Below are 18,827 nucleotides of genomic sequence, written 5' to 3'. Positions count from 1 at the left end.
CTTGTGACATGGATGGAGACGAATGGTTGTAAAGACAAGGGACATGTTTGCCAGAACGTCGATTTGCAAGCTGCTCCATGGGGCATCACTTGGGATTCAGGCCTCACTACTCTTGCACAGACCATCTAGTCACCCAGCTATACTATAATCAAACTGTCTCAATCTATGCAAGTGGATATTGTCAAGGCATTTGACAGGGTCACAAGCCAAGCTCTTTCAGCATAAGCTCAACATTCCACTTGAGCTGATACAGATGACTCTACAAGAATGTGTAAGAAGATGGCTCCAAGCCAAATAGTGTGGGGGAGAGCGGGCATCCCCATCTAACTCCAGTGTCACAATTTACACCATTCATTGATGGGCTTGAAGTAGTGCTAGCAAGTCAAGCATCCTCCCCAACTTGCAAGGATGATCCTTCATATACTTTTATATGCCAATGATCTTCTACTTTTGGCCATTAGCCAAAGAGATTTACAATGCCAGTTTGACTCCTTGCATTCTGCGATGAAACTGGGCTCACAGTAAATATGGCAAAAATGAAGGTGATGGTATTTGGGCTGTGTGTGCTCACATATAAAGAGGAGCCAGTAGAACACATGATAGCATACAAATGCCTTGGCTAGTAGACCACAAGTCCCCATGGAAGACCAGAGTTGAGTAGAGAATAACAGCAGTCTCACAAACATGTGTGATGTTCCATCTGACTTGAGCAAAGGTCCACAGGTGGGGGGTAAAGTAGACATACTGTATAGTGTTGAATGTTGGGGCTTTAGCCTTAGCACCTCAAGTGAGACAAACTAGAACCCTTCTTGGCTGCAAAATTTGGTGCATACAGGACAACAGACCCAATTCTCATTCTTGAATCTAGTCTTCTCCCTTTAGAGATCCTAGCATGGTGATGCTGCATTGTATATGTTAAAAGTGCTTACTTCCTCTACCGCTAAAAGCTAGCAGATGCAACAATACAAGAGTCCTAGGAGATGGCCAAGACTCTAGGGAAAGGGTGGTGAAGCAAGCTGAAGACATGGATAAAAGCTCGGGCACGATCTTGAAACACTACACACTAAACTGATAGACCAATTAGAGTTCTAGATGTGGCAAACCTTGCAGCAATGGTGTTCCTTGCGAACCATACACAACAGCATATTTGACGTTTACATTGATACAGTCAACCTGGAGGCAATTTGGATTCGAGGCATATGATGATCTCACACCTAGGAACCAGAGTCTACTTGCTAGCTACGGAATGGGACGTCACAGACTTATAGTGGAGCTAGGCCAACAGCTGAGACCACAAATCCCATGTGGCTGAACCTGCTTTGAGCGAGTTCAGGATGTCGAACACATGACCAATGACTGTGCCACGTATGCTAAGCTCTGACATGGGGCTGATCTCCATATCATCCTTGAAGGCAAACAGTGGGTGACCAACTCTGCCTATTTCTGAGGGAGGTGGAGCTCAGCAGAGGGGGACGAGGAAATGCTGGCACTTCGGTGCTCATATTAATCCACAACAAAACATGGCATGCCAACTGAAGCACATGGACAAAGGTCAGCCACAACCACAAAAACGGCCACAATGGACGAGATGGACGACATAGATGCCAACGAGATTGGATGACAAACAACTACGGCAATTGTCACTGTGGCATATTTGAATCCATCAGTCTCATGTGCTGTGAGACCTTGTAAACATGAATGAATGAATATTTGTGACTTCTCTCCCAGTTGGTGTAAATCCCACACAACATCTTTCTATGGAGCAAGGGATGGAGACTTATATGTAATAAAATAAGATAGTGAACATTTGAGCTGAAAGAGCAAGTTAGTTCCATCGATGTACCCACAATCCCCCAACTTGATCCAACTTTGCCTTGCATGTGGCTTGGTGGGCTTTAACGCGAAGTCCATTTACAACGACATAAAGCAAAGAGGTGGAAATTAGTCATATAAGGTTAAAGTGTATATGCAGAATTGCAAACCAAGAAAGAAGAGGCTTTAAAGGCCATGTGATTGTCAACTTTGCCATGCTCTTGTGGCTTTTTCTCACTAGTCACTGGACTTTTTTGTTCCACTTTATAGACAATTTATCTTTTTTCTAAATTAAAGAGAAAAAAATTGAACAGCCTTGCATGCGGCATGACTGCGCTCCAAGTTGGGAATTTTAAAACCTCCCTGATGGCCCAATTTCTTGCCTAGAATCCACTCTCCTTCTTCCTCATTGCACAGCACTACAAATTAAGCAATGCTAATGTCACATATAACTTGATGGCAGGGTCCTTTAGTAGATGAAGTCCCTGAGAATGAAGGTGTAGGAGCCACGTGCCTCTCTTTATAGCCTCCCAAGTGCTGTCTCTTGGTGGCCTCCACTGCCAAATCCGCTGATCCGAAAGCGCTTGATGTCCTGCAAGTGAGCCCTAAAATACACGTATTGTTACTGAAACCATGACTACCAGCCATGATTTTTCCCACAACCATGGATACTGAACAAGAGGTGGATTTCTTCCTGGTTTATACCAACGATCAAATTCCCACAATATAAAAGGTGCTGGCCCCGAACCATCAATCCTCCGCCCACGTGTCGACCTCTGTGGCTGCAAAAAGGCCAAGTCTTTGATGGTTTCTTCTTCTTCATCTCTTCAGCGCCGCGGAGGATAGGCGTCTACCATGTTCGAGGTTTGCTACCCTGTTTTTTGACCTAAAAAGTTTTGGGCTCACTTTATTAGGGTTTGTAGCTGAGCTGCGGGAGCTATGGACTCGCGCGAGGACATGGAGCGCCTCATTTTCTTCGAGGCGACGAGGGAGAAAGCCGCTGCCAATTACGCGCGCTGCCCGGAGGATGCCGATGTGAGTAGCGAAGTTCTTCCCTTCCCCACTCGTTCATCCTTTCGTTTTCTTCTCTCCAGAATCTGACGCAATGGGGCGGGGCTTTGCTGGAGCTAGCGCATTTCCGGCAAGGGCAGGATCAGCTAAACATGATCGAAGGTATGGATCGCTGTCGGAATCCGTGCTTGTTTCCACTTACACTTTGCTTTTAGAATCCGAGTCCAAGCTCCGGGAGGCCCTCGCGATCAATCCCAAAAAGCACGAGACGCTTTGGTGCCTGGGAAACTCGCACACCGCCCACGGTTTCTTGCTCCCAGACAGTGGCAAGGCCAACGAGTACTTCAAGAAAGCCAGCGATTGCTTCAAGAAAGCCTTGGACGAGGTAAAGAAGAAAAAGAAATCCGTGTTTTCGAGTTCTAGAGCGTGTCCTTGCAGGAGCCGAAGAGTGAGCTCTACATGAAATCGCTGGAAATGTCTGCAAAGGTTTGTCTAACTCGAAGCTCCGCGGACTTACTTCTTTTCCTTCGCTTGCCAGGCACCAAATGTTTATGTGGAGCTTCAAAGACAGGTCCTGAGCCAGCAGCTCGGGATCGGTGGAAGCGGCAGTGGCAGCGGCGCCAATCTCTCGGCAAAGGTGATCTTCTAGATATAGTTTCGAGATAGTTTCTCCTGACAAAGTTCTTCTTTTCTTCCACTTCTCCAGGGAAGGAAGAAGAAGCAAAACAATGACTTCAAGTATGACGTTCTCGGCTGGGCTGTGCTCGTCTTGGGTGTCGTCGCATGGCTCGGGATGGCAAAGATCGCACCACCGCGCGCCCTGTAGTAAGCAAAACCTCTCAAACCGAGCTCACGGCGACACTCTCTAGCTAGTTTCTGGCATCTAATGTTTCTACGTCTAGGAAGAAGGAAAAATCCGATTGTTTTCGTTTGCGTCTAGCAGCATTAGTCGTGAATAATTCCGACAATGTCCTCGTCCCTGAAGAGGTACAAACTGGGAATTTTCCAATAGATTTGTAGGAATCACGTTAGAGAAACGTAGAATGGAAATGGAAGCTTACTTCTCATCGTTCACTCTATGTCCGCCATGCTCTCCGATTAAAACAGTGTCCCCAACCTTGACGAACACCGGGATGAGTTTCCCACCTTCGGTCACCTCTCCGGGGCCAACAGCGACCACTTTGGCCATTGTTACCTGCGATAGAATCGAAAACTTAGATCAAGGAAAACTCCCAAGTAGATCAAGGATGAGAAACTATGCAAGAAACTATGGAGTTGAGAAGGACGAAGAAAAATGATCTAGGAAACAATGAGAACTCCCCAGTAGATCAAGGATGAGAAACTATGGAAGAAACTAGTCGAGAAGAAGAACGATCAAGGAAAGGAAAAGCTTACCTCGTTCTCGGAGTAGTGTGATGTGGGCAGTATGATTCCGGCCTTGGTTTTCTCGGCGTGGCTCTCGATCTTACTGAGGAGGACCCTGGACATCAAGGGAAGGATTTTCTTATTCGCGGGAGCGATCACCTTCATCGCCATTGCGCTTCGCGGCGTCCTCTAAAGCCCTAGGGTTTATAGCCCCAGCACGCAATCGGCATTAAAACACTTATCTCATGGATTTTGGATCGCGCCCGGAGCTCCGGTTTCTCGAGGATCTCGGCCTCCAGGCGACGAATCAAGGCTGCTATGGCGGCGGCGAGTGGCGCGCGGGTGGGAAATCGGTGTCCAGCCTCAGTCCTGCGAGCAATCAGGTTAGAACTATCGGTTTTTCTCGCATTGGATCGATTTTTTGGGGGATTTCTAGCCGATCGCAACCGTCATTGAAGGATCGCTGGAGGATTATGAGAGAAGTCTGAAGGCCTGTGAATCTGCTCGCGAGAGCTGGATGCTGGTATGCTTCTCTGTTTTTTTGTTTTCTCCGATACTTATCCAAAGTTTTATTGTTTGCCAGACCCCTGCTCCAAAGAGAGGAGAGATTGTGAGGCAGATTGGCGATGCGTTTCGGAAGAACCTGGAGAACTTGGGGCGCTTGATTTCGCTTGAGATGGGGAAAATTCTCGTGGAGGGAATTGGAGAGGTCCAGGTAGTACGACATTCTCTTCTTAAAAGCTTTGCTGGTACTTTTGTTGATGCTCTTCGTCTTTCAGGAAGTGATAGATATGTGTGACTTTGCGGTGGGACTGAGCCGTCAGCTAAGTGGCTTGATTCTACCATCCGAACGTAAGTCTATCGATTTAAAAGGCGTTTGTCTACTAATGTTTAGTTCTTATTCTCTACAGGACCAAACCATATGATGATGGAGGTTTGATTATCGTGATCTGCACTTTTGGCCGCGATTTCAGTGATTTTTCTTTGTCCAGGTTTGGAATCCTCTTGGTATTGTTGGAGTCATCACTGCTTTTAATTTTCCCTGCGCTGTACTTGGTACGATGAATGAGTTTTCTTCTTTGTTAAACTTTTATTTGTTGTGCCTTTGTTCTCAGGTTGGAATGCTTGCATTGCCTTGGTCTGTGGCAACTGCGTTGTATGGTAAGTTGTTTTTTGCTTTCTTCGCTTAACACCTGGATTTAACTTGTCCTTTCTCTCTCTGTTGTTTTCTCTCAAGGAAAGGAGCTCCAACAACACCTCTCGTATCGATCGCAACGACGAAAATCATAGCTGGGGTGCTAGAGCGCAACGGTTTGCCCGGAGCGATCTTCACATGTATATGTGGAGGGGCCGAAATTGGAGAAGCGATTGCAAAAGACAGCCGGATACCTTTGGTTTCATTCACGGGGAGCAGCAAGGTTGGTGCCAAATCTTGCGATTTCTCTAGGTGATTGCTTACCTCGTGAAAAAATCTCCACTGACAGGTTGGTCAGATCGTCCAGTGTCACGTGAACTCCAGATTCGGCAAATGTCTTTTGGAACTGAGTGGCAACAACGCAATCGTCGTGATGGATGACGCGGATCTATCTCTCGCTGTTCGGTCAGTCTTGTTTGCTGCCGTCGGCACGGCAGGACAAAGATGCACGACTTGTCGTCGCTTGGTTCGAGCGTTTATTTCTTCCTCTTTTTTTTTTTTCTTTATCCTCCTAACATTCAAGTCGTGTGTTTGTCTCAGTTTGTGCATCAAGCAATTTACAAAGACTTTATCGAAAAGCTAGTCACGGCATATGGACAGCTCAAAGTTGGAGACCCGTTAAAGCACGACAGTCTTGTTGGACCACTGCATTCTTCTCAGTCCAAGCAAGCTTTCGAGCAGGGATTAGAAGCAATCGCATCGCAGGTACTTTGTTGTTTTTTTCTTAAAGTTTGGCGATCCGGGCTTTGTTCCTCCGATGATTTACAGGGTGGGAAATTCTTAACCGGTGGGGTGGGTACCACAACGTCACCTGGAGAAAACTACGTGACTCCCAGCATTGTGGAGATCTCTCACGATGCAGACGTCGTGAAAGAAGAGCTATTTGGTCCGCTACTCTACGTCTTCCAGTTTAAGGTACCAATCTCTCCATCGTTAAGCACAGTGTGTTTCCAAAAACTTCCAGACTCTGGACGAGGCAATCGCCATGAACAATTCGGTCCCCCAAGGCCTCAGCAGCTCGATCTTCACCAAGAGCCACGAGACAATCTTCAAGTGGATCGGGTAACACGATTGAAAGTTTCTCGTCTCTTCTGAAACTTCTATGATCAATCCGTCCAGGCCAACAGGAAGCGATTGTGGGATCGTTAACGTAAACATTCCCACAAACGGTGCTGAGATTGGCGGTGCTTTTGGCGGTGAGAAGGCTACTGGCGGCGGTCGCGAAGCAGGAAGCGATTCATGGAAGCAGTACATGCACAGAGCGACTTGGTGAGAAAATTCTCTTGCAAAACTTTGGATGATCTCGTGATCTCATTCCATTTTTTGCTTGTTCCAGCACTATCAACTATGGGAAAACTCTACCTCTGGCTCAAGGCATAAACTTTAATTAAAGTGATAAGATGGGGCTCCAAACTATATATGTGTAGCATTGACTCAGTTTAAACCCTATATTGTTTTGCCATGCATCCGGATCTTCAAGGCGGGCAAGCTCCATTCGCGCACAGCTTGGATCCGCCGCAGCTGGAGGCCGTGGCCGCGATCTGCGACACCTTCCTCCCGGCGCTGCCATTGCGAGCTTTGGAATGCGAGGAGGAGGCGCAGCGAGCGTTCTTTGCGACATCGGCGTCCGATGCGGGGATTCCAGCGGTGGTAAGAGCGATATTTCGCTGCCGCGGGCACGAATTCACGGATTTCTTGCGTTTTGGGAGCAGGTCGCGGGTTGGATCTTCGAGTGCCTCGATTCCGCGCAGCAGGCCGGGGTCTTGCGAGTCTTGTCGCTACTTTCCTCGCGGATTGGAACGCTCATTCTTTGTGGGAGGCACGCATTCTCTGCCGAATTTCCATTTCTTCACCGATTCGCGCGATTGCCAGCGAGCAATCGGGAGCGAACTCTGCGGAGCTGGTCCGGGGGTTCTATCGCGCAGTTCCATTCTCTCTACAAGCTCTTCAAGTGCTTCGCTATGTTCGCGTTCTTCACAAAGGTAAGCATGGAATTCTTTTGTGGATCGCGGGGATTGTCTGTCCTCTCAGTTTGGGGTCCATCCTCGTGTCCCACTGGGTAGCCTCTAGAGATCTGACAGAGTTTCCAGAAGCTCCTTTCTTTTTTTCTTTAGAAATCTGATACACAGTTTCCTGCAGGCTGATGCCAGAGGACGTAATGACTCTTGGAAGGCGATTGGGTATCCCGTCCCCGATCCTCTCTGGAACGGCCTTAAAGACGATGACGATGCGAAGGTGACCGACGACAATGAAGAGCCGCGGCCTCCACTGCGGGTCTTCGACGTGCACCAAAATTCGGCGGCCGAGCTCGTTGACTACCTGTCGTCATCGAAGTTTCGAGTTTCAGAAGAAGTTCGTGATGGTGGCGATGGTGGCAGTGGACAAGCGATGCTAGCTATAGACTGCGACGTGGTCGTGATTGGATCTGGCTGCGGCGGAGGCGTATGTGCCGGGGTTCTTTCTCAAAAGGGATACAAGGTGGTCGTGATCGAGAAAGGCAAGTACTACGTCGGCGACCAGCTTTCCCTGTTGGAAGGACCGTCAATGCGAGCAATGTACGAAGGTGGAGGCCTCCTTACTACTGCGGATGGCGGCATCAACCTCATGGCCGGATCGACAGTGGGTGGAGGCACCGTCATGAACTGGGCCGCCTCGTTGCGGACTCCGCAGGCTGTCCGAGAGGAGTGGTCATCAGTGCACGGGCTAAAGCTCTTCACGTCGGAGGAATACGAGGCCGCAATGGACAAAGTTTGTGAAAGACTCGGGGTTGAGACTCTAGGCAACGAAGAAGAGCACGAGAGCTTCCAGAACAAAGTGCTGAGAAGCGGCTGCAAGAAGATTGGACTCGACGTGGAGACCATTCCCACCAATTGCAGAGGCCGAAGGCACAAGTGTGGGCTGTGTGGATTCGGATGTAAGAGCAGGACTAAGCAGGGGACTCATGAGACTTGGCTCATGGACGCTGTGGATGCCGGTGCCGTGATCTTGTGTGGTTGCAACGCTGAGAGGATTCTTCTTGAGCCAGGGGAGCTGCGCTCTGCAAAGCAGTGGAAGGCTGGAGGAGTTATCGCAACTGGCGGTGGAAAAAGCCTCTTCATCAGAGCCAAGGCTACAGTGACTTCGTGCGGTGCTTTAAACACGCCTGTTCTGCTACAAAAGAGTGGACTGGTAAATCGTCATATCGGCTCCAATCTCCACCTCCATCCGAGTCAACTTCTCTGGGGCTACGTTCCTTCGGGAGAGGGTCTCCCAGCAGGTCGAATTTCGGACGGGCCGATCATGTCTGCGGTCTCTAGAATCGCTGACGCTGTTCTTGAGGTACCGGCTTTCTACCCAGGCGGCCTCGGCGTCATGTTCCCTTGGCGATCGGGACTGAGCTTCAAGGAGCAAATGCTGCGCTACTCCCGCCTTGCGCACGTAGTCGTCATCACCAGGGACCAAGGAAGCGGGACTGTCCGTCCGAGCTCGAGCTCGAGCTCCCAGCTCCCGAAGGTCACGTACACGATAAGTGCGGAGGACGAGAAAACTCTCAAGGCCGGGGCGGAGAAGGCCATCAGGGTGCTGATTGCCGCTGGAGCAGTGGAGGTCGGGACCCAGCACCCGGATGGCGATAGCTTGGTCGTGGAGGGCTCGGACGAGAAGGCGCTGGAGAAGTTCTTGAGGGTCATTGACTCCAAGCAGCTGACGCACGCGGCAATGGCGACCGCGAGCGCTCACCAGATGGGATCGTGCCGGATGGGGAATGACCCGGCGAGCTCCGCTGTGGATCCCCGAGGGGAAGCGTGGGAATCCACGGGATTGTTTGTGGCGGATACGAGCGTGTTCCCCACGGCGCTGGGAGTGAACCCGATGGTTACCGCACAGTCAGTCGCCCTGTGCATTGCCAAATCGGTCCATCGTTTCCTCGAGGAAGAAAGGTTGTAGAAGTTTCTTTGTTTCTTGGCTCAAGCCGACGACTTCGCTTGTTTTATCGTACGCCACGTGGATTAGAGCGACTAGGCAAAACGCTGCCCTCGCCAACAAACAGAAAATGGCGGACATTCCCATTGGGAAGACAGCATTCAGTGTCGTCATCTTCCAACGAAAGACTAACCTCACCAAGGCCAAAGGTCTTCTTTCTTAGATCACCAGTTTCAAGGTTTAGAACAAATGCCATGCCATATCTGCCAGTTCAATTGAGGAGCCCAAGGGAGCATTGGCACTGCGACTTTGTGAGTACATAAATGAGCTGCTTGCCATTGTTGAGTCTGCACATCCCTAATGCCCTTACTCATAACTGTTATTACTATGGGGAGTGTCTTTAACAGAAACATAAATCAATTTTAAGTGAAAGATATGATTAGTACTTTACAATATTTCAATTACAAACACAACAAAGAGGTATTCTTAAAGCACAACACCAGGTTGGACTACAATCATTAGGTTCTTTCATAATTGATTTTGTTAAGACTGCTTGTGTTACCACCTTTGTCTTTGCTTGTTGCCCCATGGGTGGAATAGGTACTGAGATCAATGCATCTGAAATTAATATTTTATCGAATGCATCTGAAATTTAAAAGTAAAAATTATTTTTTCAACATACCAGTTAATATTGCTAAAATAATAATTATCTTAACAATAAAAAGATGATAAATTTTCATAATTTAAAGTTATGAGTGCTTGAAATATGGAAAGAGAATACAGAAAATGTATAGCTGAAAAACCTTAACTTATATACAGGAGCGAGTGGTCTAGATTGAAATCAATCTAACAGTTACCAAAATCCTAATACACTAATATTAGTATATGGCATCATAGCCGTACACTTGAACCTCACATCAGCTTATATATAGGAGCAAGTGGTCCAGATTGAAACCAATCTAATAGCTACCAAAATCCTATTACGCTTTAGTATATAGCATCGTAGCTATACACTTGGACCTCACAAAGTGACATTAATTGATTAGAAAGTGTAAGCTTTATATATATTTTTGATATCTCCTTTCTTGCTAAAAAATAAATATAAAACTTCAATTAGATCTTGGCATATTCTTCATTTTTTATATCATCATCATTTTAAAATACATATTTTCTTAAAACCTTTATATACAATCTAAGTGATATAATATTATTCCATGTGGAAATTTATTCTTTAGAATTTTAGAATCATTGGCTTTTAATAGTGAGTGTTCTAATGAATAGTATTTTTATTTTTACCTAGCTTCTCAGCTAATGACAAGTTTAAATTACAACCAAGTCATGGTTTGTCATAAATAGTAAATAAATAACATATCATTTATATTATTTTTAACATACTACCAAATGAGCATCTTGAATCATAGTTAGAATCACTATAATAATTTTACAATTATTCTCTATCTAGGATTTTTACCAATTTTAATGTAAATATTGCTAAAATTTAATAAAGGCCATGGGAATTATCTTGAGCTGGTTGATAAAATAAATGGAACTAAAATCACTATGATTATAGCTATATTATGTGTTTTTTATTGTGAACTCACATGCTATTCATAACTTTCTACCGCATGTCTATACTACATTATAGTCTATATGAACCTTGAAATATTATATTAGCAAAGCAATCTGGATCTAAAATAAATTACTTAAATAACTTAAAGATGTCTAAGATTTGGGAAACGTTTTGCTATAGACAGCTAGTAATAATAAAGTAATTGTCAGACTTCTTAGAATTCAAAATAAAATAAATTACATTGAAAGAGTTACCTACTTTTTAATATAGTTGCATCCCTAATAGAAAAAGGTATTATAAATATCAATTTATAACTATTTAAATTTTTTTAACTAGCTATATAATATTTTTATAATGAGTAATTTCTTATATAAATCTAAACTATCAAAACCATAAACTAATTCTTTTAAAAATAAATTTTCTGCATATTCTATATAAAATTTTAATGTAAGTTTTATTGTTAATATCATCAATTATTTTTGAAAAAATTAATTTAATATAAAAATATTTTATTTTTGAGAAAAATAAAAATATTAAACTAATTCACTCTAATATTAAGATAATTTAACATAAGAAATAAAATTAATTTAAAGTTTTTTAAATGCTAAAAATATATACTTAGTTTTAGGTATTGTGAGTGTATTGAATATGGAAAGAGAATACAGAAAATGTGCATCCCAATTAGCCCAAAAACCCTAGACTATATATAAAAGCAAGTGGTTCAAATTGAAATCAATCCAATAGCTACAAAAATCCCACTATGCTAATATTAGTATATGGCATCATGTACACTTAGACCTCACATCGTCCCCTCTTCTTGAAATGATGGAAGATCGTTAGGGTTTTTCTCATAGATAGGCCAGGATTTAGAGGAACATCAAAAAGAAGCATTAGTGGATCTATAGGTCGTGTTAGTTATTCCTGATCCTTTTGTTGAAATATTTCAACTATTATACATGCATAATTTTTGGAGGATTGGCCTACTAGATATCATGTTAAACCTCATAAACTTGCAATCCAACTTGTTGCAAAACTTGATATAGTCTTTTCCACTGAGCAAAGAGCATCTTAGATAAAGCATATACTTTAAGATGGGGGAAATGGACTAACACTAAGTCATCCACTTTGTACTCCACAGGTAGATGATAATGGGAATTGTAGCACTATTGTTGTCCCACTTGTACGTGGCCCAGGTGTTCAGCAGACTTGCTTGAACAAATAGAAGAATACTTATCAAATACTAATCTCACGACCTAGCATCAGCAATCGTGGCAATCGCAAAGATAAATGCCATTGGTAATATTGGATCATGACTATATAAAAGTTTATATGGTGAAATGCTAATAGAACTCTACACCCCTGTGACATATGCATACCAAAGAGACGGCAAATAACCATCCCAATCCGAATGCTGAAAGTTCACATACTTTGTAATCATCCCTTTAAAATTCCAAACGAGCTGTTCCACCAAATTGTTTGATTATGAATGATAAACACTTGTGAAAGTGTGGCATATCCCCAACCGAAACATCAAAATGTGAAATACTTCATCCATAAATGCGAGACTATTATCCAAAAGAATCTATTCCAAATAGAAATGTTGGAACACCAATCGATTGAGGAAGAAGTATTTAATAGCAATTACAAATGCACTAGCAAGAGCACCAATTTCTACCCAATGAGTCAAGTAATTAAAAGTAATAATGACATACTCATTGTAAATAGTGGATCATGGAAAAAGTCCCATCAAATCAAATGTCATATGGGAAATTCTAATTGACTTCAATTGTCCTTCTGCAATACGAGAGGGAGTATTATGAGCTTGGCACCAAATGCAATTATGTATATACTAGATAACATCATGTTATATCTTCAGCTAATAAAAAGATCTACGTAGCTTTTAGGTGGCATGACAATGTCTTATATGCCCACCTAAAATAAAAGAATCATGGTTGGCATGGAGAAAGCGTGGAATGAAGATCGAAGGCACCACAAGCTGTAAATGATTATTAGAATCCATCCCCACAAATTAAAGAAAATTATACTCAACATAATATTGGGAATGTAAATGTCGAAATGGCAAGTCATCAACAAATAATGCAAGATTCTTAAACCCATCGTGAAGTGTTCAAATCCATGGCTCAATCTTTTGAACCTTTCGAACCTCGTCAAAAGAATGTAAATCCTTCTCTGCACCTTTTGAACACTAAATGTCAAGTACAATAACCACAAAATCCTTGTCCAAAAATCCATAGATGCTGGAATAACAGGCTCATCAGAAATATGAGAAGAGAGCAAAAAAAAAAGAGGAGCTCGAGAAAAGAATTAGCATTAGCAATAAAGCCTCTCCAGGCAATGAACAACATCAAAATCATATATCTAAAGCTTCAAAGCCCACCGAGCAATATGGCCAACCAAGTTCCTCTGCTTCAATAATGAAGTAACTACAGCATGATCGCCTTGTAATAATGTAAATATGCATGAAGTTTCTTGAAACCCTAAACTACTGCTAAACACTCCTTTGTCGTGGAGTAGTTCACCTTCGTTGGTTGTAATGTAAGGTTAATATATGCAATAGGATGGCACTGATCAAACACGCTTAGGCTCTCTTACATCAACACACATCCAAAACCAATATCATAAGCATCCATGCACAAAATGAAAGGTCGAGTATAGTCAGATACACTAAAACCAGAAGAGTCGTTAATAGCTCTTTGAGATTTGCAAATGCCACTCATAATTTGCAGATTAGATGAAAGATGATATTAATGACTTCAGTAATGCTCACAATAGTGTAGTACAATTAGAAAGATGATCAACAAAATGACCAAGATACTGCACCTTGCTCAGGAAGCACTACACATTATTCACACACTTCGGAGTAGGGAATTTTAGAATAGTCATAAGTTTGTCAAAATTAACTTACAAACCTTGATAAAAAATATAGTACCTAAAATAAGTTTTGTCTTTGGACCTAAACATGCACTTCAAACGCTTTAGCTTTAAACCAACTTCTCGTAGTTGATCCAACACTTTATAAACATCACAGATGTGTTCCTCTCTTGTCCCTTTCGAATGGATTAAGATAGCATTGATGAAGTTAATAACCATCTCTGGCATATCGCAACGAATGTCATCCATCATTCATTGAAAAGTTGCTAAAGCATTATTCAAACCAAACAACATCACCAAAAACTCATACAAACTAAATGGTGTATAAAAGGCTGTCTTAGGATATCTTTTTCAGCCATCAATACTTGCCAATACCTAAAAGTAAGGTCTAACTTGATGAACTAATAACTTCTCTGTAAACAATCCAAGAAATCAGCAGTCTAGGGAAGAGGGTACATATAAGGATTTTAACAGACGATAGTCAATGTAAAAATGAATACTTCTATTAGGTTTCGTCATAAGATGAGGTTCACATGCCCAAGGACTCTACAATTTTTTATTAACACCCTTTTCCAACATTTCCTTGATGTTTGTATGTAAAATCTTGATCTCTTTAGGTGACTGATGATGAATCAAAACTTTGATTGGATGAACATCCCCAGTTGGAATAGGATGATTTGTGGCAATCTAGGCCCAGACAATAAGTCAAATTCAAAGAGATTGACATACTCCTTCATGAGTTGATCAACCGCTACAATACAAAGACTGTTGGAGGGATCAAAAAAGGGAAGAGAGGAACAAAACAAAAACATAAAAGGAAGTTATAAGGAGACAAAAGTGATAAAAGTAGAGGAATAGAAGTGATAGGAATGGAAGAAATATAGGGAAGTATGAAATAAGAGGGAAAAGCCTCAAAGTCACACTTAACATGATTGCACTACAACCAATCTATATTAAAGATGAAGTCAAAAGCTTAATTCGGCAGCACTCCCAATGTGTGTAACTCAAGCTCAAGATCTCCATATACACAACTAGGTCCATCTTATCCCATGCATATGCGTGTGTACAACCGTTACTATAAAGAATGAAAATTGGCTTTGCTACACAGTGCAAATGTAGACAATAACGTGTGGCAATAGGTCGAGCAATAGAAGATAAACTCAAACATGTATTAACCAACACGGAGAAAATAATAGAAAACCTCTTGTTATAAAAATGAGCTTGGAAAGTAAATACTATATGAATTAGTGCCAAGTGAACCTTTTGATGATATTCTCAAAAGAAAGATGGAGAGGTCACTAATTTATTTGTGCAGCGTGACTCTTTGTTTCCTGGATGCATCTTGGTATTTAGACCTTCCATTGCAGCAGCACTAATAGGACATTATTAACGCCAAGATCTCCACCTAGGAAATGAAGGTCACTAATTCGGAAAATGTCGATAACACTGATAAGTGTGACCAACTTCATCACATGCCCAGTAGCAGACATCAAGGCCATGACCACGTCCTCGCCTTTATCCTTGAACTTGGGTAATAGCAATATCAACTTTCATTGGAATAAGACCATCTCTTATAGGAAGTAGAGCTAAAAGATGAGAAGTGGAAGAAGTGACACCTCATAACGTTGTGCTAAGCAAAGGGCATCATCAAGGGTAGCTGGAGCAAGTGCATGCACAATACCCACAAGATCTTGACACAATGCTGGCCATAACATTTCTAGTTTGATCCACTCTGATATGTTTGGCTCCGCATGAAGCAAAAAGTTTCGGAAATGAATGCCAAATTGCATCACCGACTTAGATGGCCCTTGACAAAGATAATACAATTTTTAGAACGCATCATTACAATTGTCAATATGTCCAAATATGCGTTTGAAGACATCTGGGAGAATACTCCAATATTCACAAGTGGCTGCACTCAAACCACTATAATGCTATCCCTTGGAGACACATGGGAAATTTACACAAATGTCGAGCATCATCTCAAAAATTATATATGGCAATCACTATGAAGTGATTGAACCAATAGTACATATCATCCCCAGGATTTCAAACTAATTGTATCATCCTTAGGATTCCCACGAAAGAACTTCAGCCCAACATAAAGATTGGCAACAAGAGCAAGAGGAGCTATACCATACACTATAAATGCTAGAAAATGATAGTACATATATTATTAAATAAATACTGTGAGGTACGATGCCATATACTAATATTAGTGTAGTGGGATTTTGGTAGCTATCGGATTGGTTTCAATCCGAACCACTCGCTCATGTATATAAAAAGAGGTTTTTGGGCTAATTGGGATGCACATTTTTTATATTCTTTTTCCATATTCTGTGGAAGTGAGGGGCAACTTTGATTGTATCTAAAGAGTGCTGGGATTTGGGATTTTGGTTTAGATTTAGCTTTTGCATTGTCTAGGTCTCTTTTTTCTTCTAACTTTTCTCAACTTTTTTTTTGTTTGTTTCTTTTTATTCATTTTCATGATGAAGTAGCAGCTTCTTCCTCCTTTGACTCTAGAATAGCAGTTGGTGCAATTGCTCAATACTATGCAGTTGCAATTGAAAAATTAAATTCAGCTGATGGCAATTATTCATCTAGAAATCAAATATAAATAACTATGTTATAAAATTACAATTAGTATCTATTGTATATTTATAATAATTTTACATGAATTAATAGTTTCTTTATTTTAAAAACTTTAAATTTGAGGATGAATGTTATAAATTTGAAGTATTTAAATAGAAAGTACATATATCATATCCTATCCTGATAATATAACAATGTCATTTGAAGTGTTTGACAAAGTAATGTGTGCATTGACTTAGTAAATATAATTTCATTGTTTATAATATTTTGAATTTTATATAGCTATATTTGTGACTACATTAAAGTGTAGTAATAAATATATTAATTAGGGTTTAGACTCTTGCTTATATAAAAAAATGGATGGACAACAAATGAATTATCTATATACTATGGTACTATAATTAGCATATTACCTAGTAGATTTATATATGTTTATAAATATCCCTTTAAAAAGCTGAAAAATCTTGAAGAAGTTAAATTTAGTAAAATATTTGGAGCTTCAATAAAGCTGTTAAGCACTCATACAAGAATCTAAAACTCTCATCAGAACATGTAATATAATTATTGAAAAGTATGATAGAAATAGAACCTAAAGTAATGGCATAAATATAAGCCAACTACAAAATCTTAGGAAATAAACTATAACTCTTTGATCATCTATAAGATGTTCAAACCAATTATAAGTGACTAAATTTATTTTACTTAAGTTGGGATGAAGATGTATAAAAGTTATGAGTGAAATTCTTCCAAGTGATTAAAGGTATAGATGAACTTAAAGCCATGCCAACTTCACATTTGGTACAAATGCTCTATGTGTTCAATCCCATTTTAGACACCTAAAAGTATTACAATTAACCTTTTATACTAAAGCCATGTACATCTTCATAGTAGTTTAAAATCATTTATACAACAGACTCAACTCTTCCAAACCAAACCATCTAGTCCATAACTAGTCATTCCATAAACACTTCATAACATCTTTAGAATGCCCCACGATATAAAGAAACACTATCTTTTAATATCTTTTCTTTGATCCCTACTAAGTCCTTCTCTAACCACAACAATGCTCACCAACACCACCATTGGTTTAGGTCTTAAATATTGACTTCTAAGACTTTCTTACCATGTAATTATACCTTTACTAAGCAAGAGAATTATTTCTTTTTATTTCCACTATCAAGGATTTTGAGATGATATTTTAAAACACCATAACCCAACACAAACATTGTGGGTACTCCCCCACCTTCTACCACTTAGCCATGTGTCTAAAACAAGGTTTTAATGAGCCACATAAAGTATCCATAGTGCCACTCACACTTAGATTGGGAATATTAACTATTCGATCTCCTAAAAAAGCTAAAGTTGGCTCTTAAATATTTCACTAAATTACTTTATTTATCCATCTATGTTCACTTTAGTTTTAGATTCCTTAGTATTCATATTATCACTCACTACATAAGTATAACCTTCTTTAGTCACATTTGTTTCTCTGAAGACCTTTTTTCTACTATCTCGTAGAAATTTACTAAACCCTCTAGGGTCTAAGAGATGATCACTTTAGGCTTTCATTCCTTAGATTAGGACTCAATCTTGGATTTGGTCTTACATTTAGATTTGGTCTTGGTTTCACTCTCAAAATTCATTTCTAACTTAGTCTCAAACTCCATTTGTAACTTAGTTTTAAACTCCATTTTGGACTTTATTTTGAACTTGGTCTTAGACTCAATTGTTATGGATTTGATTGCAAATTCAATTTTAATACTTCCACATATCAATCATTCTTTTATCCTTTTTAGAGATTCACTTATTAATTCATACTTGTTCTTCAAGCAATTCTTTGGGAGTTTTTTTTCCCACTCTTGACTTTCAGAGTTGGAGCTTTTGATCAAAATATATTATGCTTATTGTGTTTTCTATTTTGATCATTTCTTTAGAATCTTGTGCCTTATTTCAAAGATTAAATAAATTTTGTAAGAATTTTGGGTTAAATATATTTTACCTAATATGAATGAGCATTATATTACAATTGAGAGATATTATATTACAATTTCTATAAGAGTTCTTTCATTTCCTTGAGAGTGAAAGGTTTTCCTTTTATTTTCAAGTCTCAAGTGTTAAATTTGATATCAAAGAGGTTGAGCATATGGAGTCTCTTATTTATCTAGTTTTAACTGAAATAAAATGTCCTCTACTATTTAACTTTTCTACTCATAAGAAGTCTTTTATAATAGGAGGTTTTTTTTCATTCTAAACCCCTAGTACAAACTCTTCTTCTGGTTTCCCACCTCTACAGTGGTATATACTTAAAAATTATTTTTTCCATACTTTTTTATCCACTTTTTTCTTTTCCATAATATTCTTCTTTCAATGTATCTTATTTTCTCCTTCAATGTTTCATACTTTATTTTTCTTTGGAGGAATAGAGGGGACAAATAAGATTCCAACCTTAATAATGAAGTGACAAATAGAATAAATACTTCTAAAAAATTA

The 18,827-nt window shown here is 40.7% G+C and overlaps 4 protein-coding genes across 6 annotated transcripts; 3 read left to right on the top strand and 1 right to left on the bottom strand.

Moving 5' to 3' along the window:
* The first annotated feature begins 2,661 nt into the window (after positions 1-2,661).
* Positions 2,662-3,895, top strand: LOC9632533 (probable mitochondrial import receptor subunit TOM20). Of its 2 annotated transcripts, XM_024670439.1 has the most exons (7): positions 2,662-2,676; positions 2,727-2,847; positions 2,907-2,985; positions 3,039-3,208; positions 3,262-3,309; positions 3,362-3,460; positions 3,530-3,895. In XM_024670439.1, the coding sequence occupies exons 2-7, from the start codon at positions 2,752-2,754 to the stop codon at positions 3,647-3,649; spliced, it is 612 nt and encodes a 203-aa protein (XP_024526207.1). In that variant the 5' UTR covers positions 2,662-2,676; positions 2,727-2,751; the 3' UTR covers positions 3,650-3,895. The 2 variants fall into 2 exon arrangements, with proteins under 2 accessions (XP_024526207.1, XP_024526201.1); XM_024670433.1 differs by lacking the exon at positions 2,662-2,676 and having other exon boundaries at positions 2,696-2,847.
* Positions 3,450-4,382, bottom strand: LOC9632532 (10 kDa chaperonin, mitochondrial). The gene is made up of 3 exons (XM_002960476.2): positions 4,219-4,382; positions 3,885-4,018; positions 3,450-3,817 (listed from the first exon to the last, which is right to left on the bottom strand). The coding sequence occupies exons 1-3, from the start codon at positions 4,357-4,359 to the stop codon at positions 3,769-3,771; spliced, it is 324 nt and encodes a 107-aa protein (XP_002960522.2). The 5' UTR covers positions 4,360-4,382; the 3' UTR covers positions 3,450-3,768.
* Positions 4,383-4,413: 31 nt separating this feature from the next.
* On the top strand, positions 4,414-6,801 carry LOC9642264 (aldehyde dehydrogenase family 7 member B4). 2 transcript variants are annotated; one of them, XM_002961127.2, is made up of 14 exons: positions 4,414-4,571; positions 4,625-4,711; positions 4,772-4,903; positions 4,968-5,040; positions 5,100-5,122; positions 5,181-5,244; positions 5,304-5,349; positions 5,426-5,606; positions 5,673-5,849; positions 5,924-6,088; positions 6,152-6,298; positions 6,348-6,445; positions 6,503-6,652; positions 6,720-6,801. In XM_002961127.2, the coding sequence occupies exons 1-14, from the start codon at positions 4,434-4,436 to the stop codon at positions 6,772-6,774; spliced, it is 1,536 nt and encodes a 511-aa protein (XP_002961173.1). In that variant the 5' UTR covers positions 4,414-4,433; the 3' UTR covers positions 6,775-6,801. The 2 variants fall into 2 exon arrangements, with proteins under 2 accessions (XP_002961173.1, XP_024526189.1); XM_024670421.1 differs by having other exon boundaries at positions 4,625-4,903.
* Positions 6,802-6,840: 39 nt separating this feature from the next.
* LOC9642263 (long-chain-alcohol oxidase FAO4A) lies at positions 6,841-9,686 on the top strand. Its single transcript, XM_024670411.1, has 3 exons — positions 6,841-7,033; positions 7,096-7,365; positions 7,523-9,686. The coding sequence occupies exons 1-3, from the start codon at positions 6,845-6,847 to the stop codon at positions 9,305-9,307; spliced, it is 2,244 nt and encodes a 747-aa protein (XP_024526179.1). The 5' UTR covers positions 6,841-6,844; the 3' UTR covers positions 9,308-9,686.
* The last annotated feature ends 9,141 nt before the right edge of the window (positions 9,687-18,827 follow it).

This window comes from Selaginella moellendorffii, unplaced genomic scaffold (assembly GCF_000143415.4).
Source record: "Selaginella moellendorffii unplaced genomic scaffold, v1.0 SELMOscaffold_0, whole genome shotgun sequence".
Lineage (NCBI taxonomy): Eukaryota > Viridiplantae > Streptophyta > Lycopodiopsida > Selaginellales > Selaginellaceae > Selaginella > Selaginella moellendorffii.
The sequence above is the reverse complement of the archived record's forward strand: the minus strand, read 5'-3'. Positions and strand labels throughout refer to the sequence as shown.

Excerpts from the sequence above, each read along its gene's own strand:
- LOC9632533 (XM_024670439.1), top strand. The coding sequence starts at position 2,752 with ATGGACTCGCGCGAGGACATGGAGCGCCTCATTTTCTTCGAGGCGACG. Across the intron at positions 2,848-2,906 it reads GCTGCCCGGAGGATGCCGAT|AATCTGACGCAATGGGGCGG; the intron begins GTGAGTAGCGAA and ends TCTTCTCTCCAG. Across the intron at positions 2,986-3,038 it reads TCAGCTAAACATGATCGAAG|AATCCGAGTCCAAGCTCCGG; the intron begins GTATGGATCGCT and ends CTTTGCTTTTAG.
- LOC9632532 (XM_002960476.2), bottom strand. The coding sequence starts at position 4,359 with ATGGCGATGAAGGTGATCGCTCCCGCGAATAAGAAAATCCTTCCCTTG. Across the intron at positions 4,019-4,218 it reads CACACTACTCCGAGAACGAG|GTAACAATGGCCAAAGTGGT; the intron begins GTAAGCTTTTCC and ends ATTCTATCGCAG. Across the intron at positions 3,818-3,884 it reads CATAGAGTGAACGATGAGAA|TTTGTACCTCTTCAGGGACG; the intron begins GTAAGCTTCCAT and ends GAAAATTCCCAG.
- LOC9642264 (XM_024670421.1), top strand. The coding sequence starts at position 4,434 with ATGGATTTTGGATCGCGCCCGGAGCTCCGGTTTCTCGAGGATCTCGGC. Across the intron at positions 5,607-5,672 it reads CATTCACGGGGAGCAGCAAG|GTTGGTCAGATCGTCCAGTG; the intron begins GTTGGTGCCAAA and ends CTCCACTGACAG. Across the intron at positions 6,653-6,719 it reads TACATGCACAGAGCGACTTG|CACTATCAACTATGGGAAAA; the intron begins GTGAGAAAATTC and ends TGCTTGTTCCAG.
- LOC9642263 (XM_024670411.1), top strand. The coding sequence starts at position 6,845 with ATGCATCCGGATCTTCAAGGCGGGCAAGCTCCATTCGCGCACAGCTTG. Across the intron at positions 7,034-7,095 it reads ATGCGGGGATTCCAGCGGTG|GTCGCGGGTTGGATCTTCGA; the intron begins GTAAGAGCGATA and ends TTTTGGGAGCAG. Across the intron at positions 7,366-7,522 it reads TGTTCGCGTTCTTCACAAAG|GCTGATGCCAGAGGACGTAA; the intron begins GTAAGCATGGAA and ends AGTTTCCTGCAG.